The sequence below is a fragment of the Psittacula echo genome, assembly GCF_963264785.1.
Source record: "Psittacula echo genome assembly, chromosome: 7".
NCBI classification, from domain to species: Eukaryota; Metazoa; Chordata; class Aves; order Psittaciformes; family Psittacidae; genus Psittacula; species Psittacula echo.
This window is the reverse complement of record NC_137740.1, coordinates 40,424,074-40,440,506: the sequence shown is the minus strand read 5'-3', so window position 1 is coordinate 40,440,506 and position 16,433 is coordinate 40,424,074. Positions and strand designations below refer to the sequence as shown.

Below are 16,433 nucleotides of genomic sequence, written 5' to 3'. Positions count from 1 at the left end.
GGTGGCAGCGGGGGAGACCCGCCCTGCCGCGTCCCGACGGGGCAGAGCCAAGTGGCCTCGGGCGGAGGCGTCCTCCCCCTCACCTTAGGCCCGCTGTCGCGCCTTCCCTGCCCTGCCCGTCTTCGCTCCCTTCGTCCTAACCGAATTCTGTAAACGCCAGGTTTCAAGAGGGCTTGCTTTTAGCTGAGCCCAACGTAGGGTCTTTATTTTTCCAAAATATCGTAGCCATCGCGTTTTGAAGAATAAAAAGGTACCTGGTGAGGGATACAGGCACTGCAGATGGTACAGGGAAGAGTAAGCTTTGAGGACCAGGTAATGAAAAGGTTTAAGAACAGGCACTGAAAATAGCCATGTCAGGATGCTCTCCCGACAAAACTCTCTGCGAACGGGTGTGAGAGGTGAGATTCCCATGGGCGAGGTGCACACCTTCACCCTGGAGAGAACGCTAGCACCGGGATCCTTTGCAGCTGTGTAGTTGTCCCTGCAGCCCAAAATGGCTTCCTGAATTCATGCACAGAAACCAGAACAGAAGGCCTGTGAACAGAACTGCTGCATTAAACGGTTATCTGGGAAAGCCAGAGTACTGACATGCTTATGAAATGCCTGGGCCTTTCTGCACATCACAATCTCGGAAAATCCCTCCCTGACGAAGGGTCTTACTACAGCTCTGAGGCAGCACCACACAGAAGCAGCAATCTCTGCGGGGCACCACTGAGCAGCTTGGAAGGAGAGCGAGCTTCATTAGGAACAAACAAAATGGCCTTCATAAACAAACACATTCAGTGTTTCTGCCAAAAAAATACTTAATATTCCCGAGTAAATAAACCATGAATTAGCAAACACATTTCTTAAAACAACTAATACACTTTGCATTTCTGTTTACTGGCAGTTCCACAACTTCTTTGTGTAAAAGCAAAATACTGTTAGAAGCATTCTAACAATTAATTAGAATAAATTATGTAAGGGAACAACTCAATAAGAGTATTAAACTTCATTAATGGTTGCATTGGAACATGTACCATGGCAGGAAAGACTGGCTGTTTAGGTTTCATGGTTTGTTCCTGGAAAAGAAGACAGTATTTTCTTAATGCAGAATTTAGGATGCTTCTTGAATAAGGGATCAGGCTGAAAGCAGTGCACTAAAGTCCCCCAAACAGAACTTGACAGCAAATGTACTTGATGTTAACTCTTCTGCTTAAAGGTATTAAACCAAATCGTAACAAAACATTTGTGTAGTGAATTATCAATTGCAAGGTGCCACTAAAAGAAACACATAATGGTGGCACTGGGAAGGAAGATATTGTAGGCATTATAAGTAAATCTGTAATTACCACTAATGGCCATAACAACTGCCAATAAACTAAAACATAAGGGTAAAATAATCCATCTGATTTGCTAAGAGCTCATAATTTAATTAAAAATTTATGCCTTTTGCACAGAATAGTATGTCTGTACCTTTATTCCAAGCAGTGTTACACAGTTCCCTGGTAAGCACATACTAAAATCTCCAAAATAAAAAAGAAACAATAAACCAATATGCATCCAAAATCTTTAAGTTCATTTATATTTGGTTTTCATGTACAAGATCAAAGAAATAGTAAAAAACCCAGAATCAAACCCTGGATACAACAGTTTGATCCGACTGCTTTTGATACATATGATCTGTTGCAAGGTACTCAAAATTAAAAACAAATGCTCACACATGTCATATAACAAAATGAAAAAAGTAAAAAAGTTAAAGTACTAGCATGTACATGGATGTAGCATATTAGGAAACAAGTTTATTTGAACACCCATATTTTTCTGTATTTAAAATAAACATTTAAATCCTTCCCTCAAACAGCATTTGTTGTCAAAAAGTCAAACCCAATCCCTCCCCAAGTTACATTCTGACAGTATTACCAGAATACAAACTGTAATTAACAACATCCCATTACTCCTGTAACACCAAGACTTACATATGCCACCCTCAGTGATGGTTGACAGTAAATCTATCCAGCTGGCATATTTGCTGTATTTATACTACAAGCAGACAGTGTGCATTTAGTAAAGTAAATGTTCAAAACCTGAAATAAGCAACACATTGGCAACTATAAATCTAGTTTCAGAAAAACTGCATATGCTTTGAGTACTTAAAGTTCTGCCACAGCCTGTTTAAAGCTAGAAACTTTTAGAAAAAGAGAACTTTATAAAAAATAATTTTGTTGTTGCTGCTCGTCTGACACATCCTCTCCATTACAAAAATGAAAAGTTTACAGTGTAAAGAATGGCTTTTAACTTAAACGTGATTCAGTTCATGACTGAGTAAAGATCTGACCTAAGATTCTGGCAGTTGTTTTACACTGTAAGTATTGTTTTGCACAGCTGGTTTATTATGGAAGCAATATGGAAAGAGTTTCTGATTGTTTTACCTTTTTAAGGTCTTTGAACCAAGACACTTAGCCACGTGAAACACCAATGAAAAGAGGAATCAAGTTTGTAGCTTCACAATTCTGATAAACATCTTATGTGACCTTACAAGAAAACAGCACTGGGTTTCACTCTAAGAAGCATGGCCTGCAGTTGATGAAATCAGTGTAGCCAAACAGAAATCAACACAGGTTAGCTAATGCACACCAGCAGAGAACCTGATCTGCTTGGAGTATCTTCTACTATAACAAAGCTTAAATTTACAATAGTACAGACTTACTAGCAAATGAAAAAACTGCATTTTCTAAATATAATCTAATGGTGAGTAGTATCAACTGAGTCACGCTAGAGCTCAGGTCTGCAGCTACTGTGTTCTAGCACCAACAGCTTTCAGCTTGCTAGGCCAATCATGCCATGCTTAACAGTTGTCTTACAAGTCAGCATCACAATCAGAAGCCAAAAAATCTCCAAGTCAGTCATGTCACTAAAGAACAAAGCCTTAGGACCATCTAGTTTTTGTTTAGGCTGACAACCTGAAGAAACCCTTATAAGAGAAAGACTCATCATAGTTACAGTAACATTGGTCAGCCCTGCCAGGTCCCCTGTTTGTTGAAAAGAAATTTCTGCTATATCAATAGTTAGCACTCACAAAAATAATTTAAAAAAACCCCCAAAATCCCAAAACAACAAATAACACCTCCAAAAAAATAAACACAATGCCCATTCAGTAACTAAATCCTGTGCAGACACAACTCTGCTGTCACATCTCATTTGCTAGTAAAACAAAACAAAACAAAAAACCAACCCATTAAAAGAGCTATTTTTCCCTATGTAATAAAACTTTATGACTGTAGGTCTTTGCCTTCCACCTCTTTTTTTTTTTTTTTTTTTCTCCAAAATTTGGGTGTGTTTGCTGTTTATTTTCTACCCTGTGGTATCTTGTACACCCAGCAGTTCACCATTGACAAGGCAGTTCATTGTATCAAGTTCTTACATTTTTTACTGAATGCTGACAATGCATTTTCTGTGTATCCCTATCTGCAACAACCCCTCCTGTCAAGGATCTACATCTGTTACATGACCATTTGTCTTCCAAACCTCCTCCGTATTCCCATCTCTTCATCTCTGACCTTTTCACCTACCTTCACCCAACCAGACAGAAGAAAGATTTTAGTGATCAATATTCTGGTGCATCAGTAAGACCTTGCTAAGTGTTATCAGACCTGCCAAACACACATTTACACTGAGTGCTACATCTCTTTCTCTCTCTACATAGTCTGGCTTAAGCTTAGAGAAAAGTTTTAATGCCTTTCATAAAAAGACATATTTTTCAATATAAAAAGCTTAAATTCACAGATTATAAATAATTTCAAAATATTTAAGAATTTTAGGACTTCATTTGCATTTCAGGGGAACTGCAAGCTTCATGTCCTTGATGCCTTCTCAGTCCCAAACCTCTGATAAAGAAGTATTTGTAGGATATACAACAGGTAGAAATACCCAGAACACTCCTTGTGTCCTGTATACCAACTGCAGTGAGTAAAAGACTTAACTAAGTAACTTTACCAGACAAGTTCCAATACTGCTTTAGCACTGCCCTGATAAAGTTGCCATCTTTTTTCATGTAAACAACTACATGTATTTTGACATTGTCAGTTAAAACATTACTGAAAACAGTATAAGGCTTCTTTCTGCTACATATGACATTAACAGGTTGTGCCACATTTTCAGACCTGCTTTTAAAAGAATGTTTTTGCATTTAAGATGTTTGCCATAGATTTTATATACATAAAAATTGTTTGATTATGTGTTAAGTTAAAAAATGTAGTGCTTAATATAATAAACATCAAAATCTAAGATCTTTTTTAAAAATGCTTGTTTATAATACATTATTTTATTTGTAAAAGGCAGCGGTCAGTACCAGTCTGGTTTATTCTGCAACAATATTGTAGTATAAAAACGTTGCTAAACAATTCTGGTACTTTCAGGTTGGAAGTATTTGTTTTCCAAAAACTATACAGTAATATACTGAAAAAAAGAAACTGCAATAGTACTGTTTGTGCCTTTGCAAATATATAATGAGAATTATTATGGCTGATATGGATCAGATTTAATCTGTATTCCATAAGGCACAGTTAGTAACTAAGAATAAAAAAAAATAAAAAAGCGTAAGTAAATGGATAAAACCCTCCTTCTAATACTACTGTCATAAACGCAGTAATAAAACTGCTCTCATGGTCTGGTGCTGTGCATGTTTTTTGAACCAAGTAAGCTATTATTTAGCTTTGGTGATTCATGAAGGGTTTTTGATGCTAATCAACACCTAGGAGATCAGTCAGGCACATGCACAAACACCACCCACTTTCGGTCCTTAAAGTGAAACATTTCTGCCTGGTCTGAAAAGGTAAAGAAGTATACAGATACGTAGTGTGCTTGTTTTTAAAGAGGAATAAATATATATGCATATATGTATTTTTTTAATATATATATGTGTGTGTATTTTATATTTAGTGTCAATGAAATCCAGGCAGAGATTAAACCGACCATAAAGATGATGTAACAAAAGACATTAAGGCAGTAAGTTGTATCTCTTGAGAATTTTCACATATTCTACCTCTATCTCAAGAGGAAAAAGAAATGTTGAATTGCATTGTACGCCAAATCAGCATTGAATGATTACAGCCAGGTAAGGAAGGGCTCATTTTTGTTGAGTACTGACTCCACATCATTGAGAATAGGGATCAAGTCTTCTGACTCTAGAGTCCCAAGGTCAACATTTGTTCCTGGAAGACAGTCGAGGAAATCAGGGAAACGTGTTTGTTGTGGATTTATGTTCATTGTTGTCTGTGGTATAGTTTCTCCTAGGAAAAGTAAAGAAGAAATTTTTAAATGCCAAAACCACGTCTTATGGGTAATTTAAACCAGCATAATCCATATAAACATTAGACTCCCCCTTTCCTATCCTCCTGTGGGATGGGAAAGCACTTGTGAGCATTCCCATCCTCTACAAATGTTACCTCAAGACTATACTTGCTTGCAGAATGCATATTCTTCTGAGAGTTGATTTCTTATCTTTGCTATCAGCCTCTGACTTTCCCCTTGGAAAGTACAATAGTTCAACTTTACTAGTCACACAGGGAGCAACGCAATTGAGTCTTACGTAAAGCCTCTATCCTGCTCCCTGCTGAAGAGTGAATGCTGTCCTGAGGGCATAACTAAAGAAGGAAGTGTTTTACAGCAATTTAGATCTGCAATATTATACTGCTTTTTTCATAAATTAGTAATAACAAGCATGAAGATCTTTAATAGAGGCGGCTTTCACTCTTAGCATCACCTAGAACTTCTGATGAATTCAAAAGGAAGCTTAGGTAAGGAAGTGCAAAGAATTTCACTGGAAAAAAGCTTGTCAATTTCTTAAAAATTTCTTTCAGTATTTTAAATACCATGAGGACAATGATGAAAAAAATAACTATGAAAACCTGGACTAGTTAAATACATATATTGTTTGAAGTCAAATCCAGCTTTGCCATTGTAGGAGATTTATTAGTGAGACTGATTTTCCAGAGTACCAAGAATGTAACCCAGATACTTCAGGATCGGTGTTGGGACCGGTCTTGTTCAACATCTTTGTCGGTGACATGGACAGAGGGATTGAGTGCGCCCTCAGCAAGTTTACCAATGACACCAAGGTGTGTGGTTCGGTTGATACGCTCAAGGGAAGGGATGCCATCCAGAGGGCCCTTGACACGCTTGTGAGGTGGGCTGATGCCAACCTGATGAAGTTTAACCATGCCAAGTGCAAGGTCCTACACCTGGGTCGGAACAATCCCAGGCACAGCTACAGGTTGGGCAGAGAACAGATTCAGAGCAGCCCTGCAGAGAAGGACTTGGGGGTGTTGGTTGATGAGAAAATGAGCATGAGCCAGCAGTGTGCACTTGCAGCTCAGAAAGCCAACCTTGTCCTGGGCTGCATCAAAAGGAGCGTGACCAGCAGGTCGAAGGAGGTGATCCTACCCCTCTACTCTGCTCTTGTGAGACCTCACTTGGAGTATTGTGTGCAGTTCTGGTGTCCTCAACATAAAAAGGACATGGAACTGTTGGAACAAGTCCAGAGGAGGGCCACGAGGATGATCAGGGGGCTGGAGCACCTCCTGCATGGAGACAGGCTGAGAAAGTTGGGGCTGTTCAGCCTGGAGAAGAGAAGGCTGCGTGGAGACCTCATAGCAGCCTTCCAGTGTATGCAGGGGGCCTACAAGGATGCTGGGGAGGGACTCTTCATTAGGGACTGTAGTGATAGGACAAGGGGTAATGGGTTCAAACTTAAACAGGGGAAGTTTAGATTGGATATAAGGAAGAAATTCTTTACTGTAAGGGTGGTGAGGCACTGGAATGGGTTGCTCAGGGAGGTTGTGAATGTTCCATCCCTGGCGGTGTTCAAGGCCAGGTTGACAAGGCCTTGGGTGACATGGTTTAGTGTGAGGTGTCCCTGCCCATGGCAGGGGGGTTGGAACTAGATGATCTTAAGGTCCTTTCCAACCCTAACTATTCTATGATTCTATGATTTTTACTTCTCCTACCTTGGACTGTGGTATGAAACACTAATTAAGGCTCACATTTTCCAACTTTTATTTTGTTTAATACCAGTGTAAGGTAAAAGCATACAATCTGAACCTAAGTTAAAGCTGAGAAGCTTCTAGACACTAAGTAACTTTTAGGCATTTTTTCCCCCCAGTCTCAGTCTGTTTCCCTTGCGTAGGAAAGCAAGAGATTATCATTCAGTTATGCAATTATAAAACTTGTTATAACACAGTTATTAATATCATTATACTTTAAGCTAAATCAGAGTGTTCTACCTGTATCCATCTCATCCACGTTGCTGAGGAAATCTTCTGGTGTTGTTGGTATACTGTAGCATCCTAATCCCAAGCCACTGTCAGTACTCTGTTCCCTGGAATGGTATGGCCCACTATAAATTAAAACATGAAAAGCCTCAGTAAAGATGTTCTGGTAGACATAGTCCCTCATCATGGTGTTTGAAAAAAGACAGCACAGTAGGTAAGATATTAAATACTGAGTCATTAAGCCTCATTCTCAACTGCTGGCCACTAATGTAGTCATGTTAAATCAGCCCAAATATAAAGCAACTGAAGTGAGGCCACTCGTAAATTTTGAAATACACACATGTACATCTAACTCTCTAGACAGAAACAGTTCTGACAGCCTAAAAAAAAAAAAAAAAAAGAGTTTATTTATACTTAGGTTATGTACTTATTCTACCTACTGTTGTCTACATACACCTACAGTACAATTAAAACCATCTGTTACCATTTGTTTGATTTTTCTAAGATTCCTTTCTTGAAGTATAAACTTCAGGTCAGCCACTCAGCTGTACCTGTTCACAGTAAGTACAAAAGATGATAGTAGTAGGAAACTACTTTAGAAAGACAGTTTTCAAAGTGTAGAGAAGACAACAGAACTAATTGCCTAATGAAGAGGACGTGAACTTGCCTGTTCAAGAAAGGATCGGATCCATTATTTGTAATAGGCCTCATGTCTTGTGTCATGGCAGGTGTATTCACAGCTGTCTGAACTGGGACCATGTTTTCTGAGTCCATGGGAAGTTGTCTGCACAGAGCAGCTTCCTGAAAAGGCAAACAAATACAAGGGAAGGGTTATTCCAGCAACTCAGAAGTCCTGCAAGAAGTCTTGTAACAAGAGAACATGTAATATATACACATATCTTATTAAAAGAATTCTAAACAACTTAACTGATGTCTATTTGTTCACAGTGGTGTTGAAGAAAGTTGTAATGTAGACAGCATCTTTCATACCCACCTGTGCTACCCTAAAACACCACAGAATCTACTTTTCAGTTACTACCATGGCTGGAAGACAGTCCAATAGTTCAGCCAGCAGGCACACGTTCTGAGGACTTTGTAACACATTTCACACTAAACTAGAGAGCTTGTCTGCCTGCTTAAACTAGCCTCACTCTTTTTGTGTGATACAGATCACAAAATCCTCATATAAATGCTTTACTTGCAGAGCTGTCACACTGTAGTGGCAGACAGCCAGGGGGAAGTCAAACCTTGAACAAACACAATGACCTGCAAAATGGCTGCATCCCTATAGCCTTGCTGGACCCAGAGAAAATCCCTACAAAACCAGATTACTTGTGTTATAATTTCAGACACCTTGTCTGTCACCTCATCATAAAACACTGATAGGTCTGCACATTACAACTGATTACCGACAGCCTGGACACACTTCAGAGGCCAGCTAACACCAGCTGACAGTTTTCGATGTTGACATGCATACTATAGCTATGTTAACGCTCAAATTACAGTTTCAGTTTACTGTTCAGTAAAGACAAGTTCTCTGAGAGCTAGACTGGCAATAATAAAGCAGTTTAAAACCTGCAGACTGAAATTTAATCTCCCACATTATTTGTTTCTAACCTTAACTGAAATTGCTCTCAGTTTAGTTTAAACTGGTGCAAGAGAGACAAAAATCAGGCACTGAAACTATGTGAGTTGCTACTAGATTACATGATTTGCTATATACCAAAGCAGAAGATTACCACTTGCAACCATAAAATACGTAACATGCTGGAAGAAAACTACTGGAAGAAGGCTTTGACCCAATAATCTTTAGAATGTATCCTCTGCCTAATAATAATATCTGCCTAATGACCTGTCTCATGTGTACTGTCATTAGCATGACGAACGAGCAACTAGAGCCAAAAGAAACTTGCTTCAGAATTTCCTGAAAAGATAATTCTTCTAGCATTGTCTCTGTGAAACAACCATGACATCTAGTGGTACAGAAGTCTATGCAAAGGTTGTTTGGCTCCACGGGGATGTTCCACACAAGTATCCTAAGACCTAAAAATAATAAAGCTTTATCTGTATTTTACCTACTTTATTCAACCTTATCAGTATTTTTTAACAAAATAAATAATGGAAATATTTCATTTAAATCCTAGTAGAAAACTTTTCCCCAGTGAATCAGTCATTCACTCCCCCAACAACAAAAAAGATTAATATGTTTTTGAGGCTAGAATATGATAGTTTACTATGTTTTCAATTGATTTCTTCATTGAGGAGGACCGGTCTGGTCTCTTCATGAATAATGTAACAACTATTCATTGGGAATTAACATATATTGGTGCCAATTAATGCAATGTTTCCTTTATAATCAAAATATCAATATAGGTACAGATAAATAATAATTTACGTTACATGGTATAATTATTTAGGAAGTGTTAAGAACAAACAGTCTGAAGATTCTTAATAGCTTATGTATTTCATTACATTTGTTAAGTGACAACTCCACTGGTGATGTTTCTATTTATAATTAAATCAGCTGGAGTTTGTGAAAATGTAACCTCAGAAAATGGTCAGACTGCATTTTTAACTGTCTACATGAAGATACTGCAAGTATTTGCTTAAATATAACAACTGCATCAACACAAGCAAGGCTAATACTAGAAAAACAGCAAGAAAGAAAAAAAGACAGCCATAAAGAAAGATATACAGAAAGAGAAAGGAAGAGTAGAAAAGACAGATAAAATGAGGCAAGATATACTCAGCTAGGGTTTGTTATTTTTTTAAAGTCCAATCTAGCAGTGAAGTTCATGGTTTTGATACTAGGGCAATGCATTTTCAAATCTCACTGGACATTGTTCCATACTAAAAAAAGGTAAGATAAGTATGGGGTGGGAAGAGGGAGGGGGGAAGGCAAAAAGAAAGCCTTTCCCCTAGTTTGCCAACATATGAAATACATGTTGGTTATCATTCTGGTTGCTCTCATTTCTGAAAATCAAATGCTATTACTAAAAATAACTGAGAAAAATCTGTTCAAGATCCAAGTATTTGCCTCTTTCAGAATACTCTTAAGTCCTAATTTGATGTCACTGTTACAAGCTTTCTAAGCTCAGGTTAGCCTACACTTGCTGCAATCATACCTGCTTTTTACAGAATAGACACAGGCATTGCCTTTCTCCAGACAGACACAAAGATTTTTCTATATTATATTATATTGCATGGAGGAAAGTCCTAAACCACTGGTAACTTCTGTAACTTACTCCCCAGTAATTACTTAATTTCCAAAAAGTTGCTCAGAATAGAGTATTCACAAAGGAAAAACAAAGGCACAGAGACTACATTACTGCGATGCATCATGCTGTTTGTCCTGTGGCCAGTAAGATGAACAGTCAGCTATTTGAGAAGGATTTTTGTTAAACTTGAAGGGTTCTCAATGAACTGCCTCCCAGAAATATGAACACATTGCAAAATGCCCATTCTTTCCAGGCACTGACTGGACTTACCCCTGCATGAAGTGCTGTGAATTTCACACGCATCTGCAAACCCTAATGCTAGCCAGCTGTTCTCTGTCCTATGGCTGACTTATGCAATTGGGGAATTCAGCTAGTGATCTCTTTGGAGAACATGGTGCCAACTCCTGCTTGATCCAGCAAGGAGAGATTCATACCCAGGTTTATAATCATGTCTCTAGACACAGTAATTGGTCCTCCCAACTGCTAACTGCAGCAGGGCCAGAAATCCATTCCAGGAATGCTTAATCTACTGCATGAGTTAGACAGGCCCTGCAAAGCAAGACAATTTGTGAGCTGAAAAACCTTCAGCACCCTAAAAAAAAGACTCACACTGGCATTTACAAAATCTAAGTTCACGTTTCCTCTTTCTTGCAAGAAATATGAAATTTATCATAAAGTTACTTTATCTACTCTCACTTGGGGAATGACTTGGCACCTCCTGTGTCTTTATTTCAACACACTGCATGTTGCTTGTAATATTAACTCCACACACATACTTTATAATACAGAACAACAGTCCTGCATACTGGAGTCAAGAGGTAGGCTGGAGAAGCAGTGTACTGGCTCTACCATACACTGAACCAACCTTCTGCTCCTGCCTGATGCAGGTGATTTGTTCAGAAGTCACACCATAATTTTAGTACTGCTACAGATGTCAGACTTGCTTGCTGCTTTGCTTCCTTGACATTACTACAGCAGTGTCAATAGTAATGGATCAATTGTACTATCACAAAAGCTGTGTGATAGCCTGTTATGCTTGGTTCTCTACTCTAAGCATGGCATGACTACAAGATTCTTAAGAAGAATATTCAAGCATCTCCTACCCTAGGTGAAGAAGTCTGGCAAAAAATCCCAGAGAGTTCTTGCAGCCCTGTCAATGACAATATTACAGTTGCAAGCTACCAGAACAGGCTTAGCTAGTCTAATTAGCTCTTAGCTCCCAAATCCAAGAGTGCCTCCTGTTGGCCAGCAGAGACAATTCGTAGCACGTAGGTTCAGAAAGGACCAAACATCAATAAGGATCTGCTTGGCAGTACTGCACGCACCATTTTAAAACCTCAAAGGGGATTTTCAAAATAAGTAACAAAACAAAATAAATTAAAAAAACCCACAGTACCCTGATATCACAAAGGCATGTCAAAAAGCTTCATCAGTGGTTATTTTGCAAAACTTTTTAAAAGCTTCAAAGCACTGCAGTGAGCTGAAATATTCACTGCCTCTGCACACAATTCTGATGTAAACCTTTAGCCGTATGCCAGACAAATCTAGAAGTTCATTGTCACATTTCCTGGAACCCTCCTTGGCACAACTGAACTGAGCTCCATGCTTAGTTTTCAGTCACTTCCAGCTGCAGGAGGCAAGTGAGGGCATTTTTACAGTGAGTTTACATTGCTAGCCACTGGAATTCCTCTTCTCACAGTTCTCATCCTTAAGGTGGAAAATGAGACAGCTAGATACTGCCTTTGCCATCAATCTATCAGACTATGAACCAGTCTGTGCAGTGCAAAGAGTACAGCAAGACATTTTTCTGTTCATGCTTTAGCAGGTCAGTAATGTTCTACTCTGTGCTGAGAAAACAGTGATACAGGTTCCTCTACAGCCCCATACAGCACCCCCTCTACAGTCTCTTTTGAGCCCCTGTATCTTTCTGTGCACAAATTTATGGAATAGGATTGGGGGATCAGAAAAGGAAGCTCTGAGAAGTGTTGCCTTTTTGTACCCTTCCAAACAAGGTGCAAGATGGCCCTTGTACACACAGAGAAGTGTGGGGACATCTTCCTCACAGGGCCCTTTCAGAGATTCTTACTGACATGACCTCAATTTCCAAGAAGTGCTTGAGCATCAAACAGGTTCTCCCTTTTCCTCTGGAAAACTGCCAAAACCAATCAGGAAAAAGAAAAAAAAAATAAAAATTAACTCTTTCCAGAATGACAAAACCAAGTAAGGAAACATTTACAGAGAAGTTGTCATACTGGTTTTCTGAAGCGCTGCACTTCTTGCATATACTCAGCCTGCAGTTCTAGAGGCTTTACCAACTAAATTAAATGGAGGACAAAGAAGGAAGCAAACCTAAGCGGAGACCTTCCAGAACTGCGTATTCCTCCAGGCTGGGTGTGCTGCTCCACCCAAGCAGCTGCAGCCAGGAATGGCTGTGGGGAGGCAGCAGCTGCTGCCAGGCTGAAAGAAAGTTTGTGACCCACCAAAAGAATTCCTTGCCTCTCACTAAAACTCTCTGCACCAACTCACAGTTGCTAGCAGCACTGTGCACACTTACTCAGCATTTTTGCCTTAGATAGGTTACACTAGAAAAGCAAAAGCAGCAGTAAAGGGTCAGGGCAAGAGAAACTGTACTTGAACGCTGATGACTCCAGAGGGATTTGTGGCATTCTTCTCAGCTGTTGGGGTTCAGAAGTGCTCAAGTTACTGTCAGGAACTTCACAAAGTTCTGTTAGAAAGGATGGATTTTGCGTCTTGATTTCCTTGGATGGGAAGCATGTTGTTTCCCCAAGAGCTACACCAGTGCTGAAAACTTAGTAGTACAAAGTGTTCCTGCCCAGCTTTATGTAGTGTGGAGCTCAACCACCATAGATGCAGGCTGTAACTAGGCATAGTAAGTTGGAGACTTGATGAAGTACAGCACAGCTGCCGTGTGGTATGTGTGTATTAGCTTCAAAGTAAAACACAGTCAGCAGGGCAAGGAAACCAGCCCTTGTATTAATGGCAAAACTGTTTTGAAGCTCAATTTGCTGTTGTCCTGAAGCAAGAACAGGACCAAAGAGTAAAAATAGCTAAATACGCTATATTAGCACGATGACAATTCCGACTAAGCTATGTCAGATATTGCCACTCTCTTTCCACACCCATCTCTGTTGTGTTCTGAGCTCCTGATAGTAAAGGAGAAAGTACTCAAAAGACTTGAGATCACTGCTTATGTCAAGGACCATCACCTTGAGCATAGTTCGACACACACAGGTAACATATCTTAATGTAACTCCCCAAAATTACGCGTAGTGGGAACTAAACACAGTCACAAGATGTTGGTGTCTATAAAAGGTCTGAACCATGAGAGTCAAATTCAGCCCTGATTTAAGCAGGTAAGAAAAATCAGATACATTAGTGGAATCATATCTGCCTTTCACCCCTGTACAGCATGAGCATTGAGCACTTGCTTAACGTTGAGCATGGACCAAAGATGATGGGAATAATAACATGCAAAGATAGCCAAGTGTCACTGCAGGAACTATAAAAGCTCATAATTTCAGTGCCTTCCCCCCCCCCTCCCCCAATGCAGCTAGATGGTGCTCTGCAGTTTCCAAACGTTATTAATGAGATTTTGTTAATTACTTTTGCTAAGCATTTTTATTTTAAGTGCTTACACATGTATTTAGAGGAAGGAGGTAAAAGAGTAAAAAAATATAAATGAAACAAATATATTGTTGCAAAGCATTTTTACAAATATTCTCACTAATGTTTTTGTGATTCTACTCATCAGACATCCATTTTTATTTTTACAAAAGCCTACACTATGGTAGTATGTACATTCATCCTACTTTGGGTCTTTCTGTCTGCGCAAGATGAAGTTACTAAGGTTCCAGTGGTGTAACTGGAGAGAAATTTGACCTACATATAGTTTGTACATAGGAAGAAAAGTACAATCATATTCTTTTTGTTATTAGTCTGTATTAGTAATAAAGACCTGCATCAAACTGCATTTTCTGTATATGAAGAAATACCCACTTTCAATACAATTCTAATAATCTTTATTTTGGTGAGTAACTGTAATAATGTCTATTACTGGTTTTTGAAATGTGATGATTTGATAAAATGCCATTAAAAATATTTATTCTGAAATACAGCTTCACTAAGGGGAAATCCTGCCTGACCAATTTGGTGGCCTTCTATGATGGGGCTACGGAACTGATGGGACAGGGGCAGAGCAGTTGACATCATCTACCTGGACTTGTGCAAAGCCTTCGACACTGTCCCACATGACATCCTTGTCTCTAAATTGAAGAGACATCAGTTTGATAGATGGACCACTCAGTAGATAAAGAACTGGCTGGATGGCCACACGCAAAGAGTTGTGGTCAATGGCTCAATGTCCGGCTGGAGACCGGTAACGAGTGGTGTCCCTCAGGGATTGGTGTTGGGACCGGTCTTGTTCAACATCTTTGTCGGTGACATGGACAGAGGGATTGAGTGCGCCCTCAGCAAGTTTACCAATGACACCAAGGTGTGTGGTTCGGTTGATACGCCCAAGGGAAGGGATGCCATCCAGAGGGACCTCGACACGCTTGTGAGGTGGGCTGATGCCAACCTGATGAAGTTTAACCATGCCAAGTGCAAGGTCCTACACCTGGGTCGGAGCAATCCCAGGCACAGCTACAGGTTGGGCAGAGAACAGATTCAGAGCAGCCCTGCAGAGAAGGACTTGGGGGTGTTGGTTGATGAGAAAATGAGCATGAGCCAGCAGTGTGCACTTGCAGCTCAGAAAGCCAACCTTGTCCTGGGCTGCATCAAAAGGAGCGTGACCAGCAGGTCGAAGGAGGTGATCCTGCCCCTCTACTCTGCTCTCGTGAGAACTCACTTGGAGTATTGTGTGCAGTTCTGGTGTCCTCAACATAAAAAGGACATGGAACTGTTGGAACAAGTCCAGAGGAGGGCCACGAGGATGATCAGGGAGCTGGAGCACCTCCTGCATGGAGACAGGCTGAGAAAGTTGGGGCTGTTCAGCCTGGAGAAGAGAAGGCTGTGTGGAGACCTCATAGCAGCCTTCCAGTGTATGAAGGGGGCCTACAAGCATGCTGGGGAGTGACTCTTCATCAGGGACTGTAGTGATAGGACAAGGGGTAATGGGTTCAAACTTAAACAGGGGAAGTTTAGATTGGATATAAGGAAGAAATTCTTTACTGAGAGGGTGGTGAGGCACTGGAATGGGTTGCCCAGGGAGGTTGTGAGTGCCTCACATCCTTGGTGGTGTTCAAGGCCAGGTTGGATGAGGCCTTGGGTGGCATGGTTTAGTGTGAGGTGTCCCTGCCCATGGCAGGGGGGTTGGAACTAGATGATCTTAAGGTCCTTTCTAACCCTAACTATTCTATGATTCTATGATTTAGCAAAACCAACATTCAAAGGCTGCAGAGAGAAAACCAAAATGCTGGCCATTAATTTGAGGTTTTCATGACTGTTGCCTCTAAAAGATGACAAAACCTCTGTGAGCTCATAAACCTGCTCTGGTCATCCAGATCTCTATTTCAGACCTAAAGGTTTTAAAGATATATGTGTCCCTTTCCTTGCTACCCACAAAGTCTTCCAGAGGTCACTGAGATGCTCCATTCTGTTTTCATCAGTAATATGTTTCTCTCAGTCATTCTCCTCCAGACTTGGAAGTAAAAGTGCATCACTTCTCATTTACTGGCAGCTAGTCAACCTATGACGCACACTCTGCTACTCCACCTCAGTGGGTATCTTAGTGTGAGGATTTTCCTTAGGCTTCTTTTCACATTTTACACAAGTCACTAACATTTCAAAACACTGCAACAACTTACAGTTCTTCAGTAAATCATCAGCAAAGTTCAGCCAATTGGCATCATTAGTCCAGTAACAATTTCTGGTTACTACCCGTTACAAAAAAAGTCATACTGCATTTCTAAATACAGTACAAACAAACATTATCCTAAAATAACCG

At 40.0% G+C, this 16,433-nt stretch overlaps 1 protein-coding gene across 1 annotated transcript in view; it reads right to left on the bottom strand.

Moving 5' to 3' along the window:
* Nucleotides 1-5,085: 5,085 nt before the first annotated feature.
* The window catches only part of WWTR1 (WW domain containing transcription regulator 1), a gene marked incomplete at both ends in the record, with an annotated part of 71,193 nt that continues 59,845 nt past the window's right edge, over nucleotides 5,086-16,433 (bottom strand). Inside the window, 3 exons of the mRNA XM_080623746.1 lie at nucleotides 5,086-5,270; nucleotides 7,263-7,375; nucleotides 7,918-8,051. Coding sequence (XP_080479872.1) covers nucleotides 5,086-5,270; nucleotides 7,263-7,375; nucleotides 7,918-8,051 — 432 coding nt within the window. The remainder of the gene's footprint in view (nucleotides 5,271-7,262; nucleotides 7,376-7,917; nucleotides 8,052-16,433) is intronic.